General features: G+C 36.9%; 1 protein-coding gene across 2 annotated transcripts in view; it reads right to left on the reverse strand.

Annotated features, from left to right (window-relative positions):
- Window positions 1-6: 6 nt before the first annotated feature.
- LOC106877462 (uncharacterized) overlaps window positions 7-694 on the reverse strand; it is a 42958-nt gene continuing 42270 nt past the window's right edge. For both annotated transcript variants that reach the window (XM_052975018.1, XM_052975017.1), the window contains exon 4: window positions 7-687. In XM_052975018.1, coding sequence (XP_052830978.1) covers window positions 188-687 — 500 coding nt within the window. In that variant the 3' untranslated portion in view covers window positions 7-187. The remainder of the gene's footprint in view (window positions 688-694) is intronic.

Below are 694 nucleotides of genomic sequence, written 5' to 3' on the forward strand. Positions count from 1 at the left end.
TTCTATTAGCATAATTCTCATATTCTCTGTTAACTAGCAGGGAAGAGTATTTTAACGATTTATATGACTAGGATAAAATATTATCAAACAGAATTTAAAATGTTTATATTGTTTTATGATATCATATTATACCTTGTACTTGGTCAACATAAGTTTTCCTAGAGAAGCAAATTCAACTATATTCCGTTCAATATTTACTGCACACAACGCAGCTTAATTCTCGTCCATTGACATACGGTGGACATGGCAATGAACCACAAATTCCCTCCACGAAATATAATAAAGCTCCATTTTCGTTTCTGTAACCTGCTGGATCAGCTTCTGGTGCATGGTCCACACATACATATTCATGTCTGCCCTTATGATAATGAGCCTCGGTCATCAAATATCCTGAATACTCAGTTGACCAACCAGGGTAACACACTGTCCTCGCTGGTAACATCATAACAACAGCAGGTTGTCGTGTCAAACAGACAGCACACGGAACGTTGTGATCATCAATTGATTCAGCATGGTTAAAAGGAAAAAATTTTTTCCTAGAATCATGATCTATTTCATATTCACTTCCATATATGAGACCCCTTCTTTCAACTTGTGTAGTATATTTGGCCCAAATGGGGTCGTTAGGTAAACATAAGAGATTACTTCCGCCACCTGTTTGGTTATGTATTGATCCACCAACCACACCTAGAAT

Source organism: Octopus bimaculoides, chromosome 20 (genome assembly GCF_001194135.2).
Source record: "Octopus bimaculoides isolate UCB-OBI-ISO-001 chromosome 20, ASM119413v2, whole genome shotgun sequence".
Taxonomy (NCBI): domain Eukaryota; kingdom Metazoa; phylum Mollusca; class Cephalopoda; order Octopoda; family Octopodidae; genus Octopus; species Octopus bimaculoides.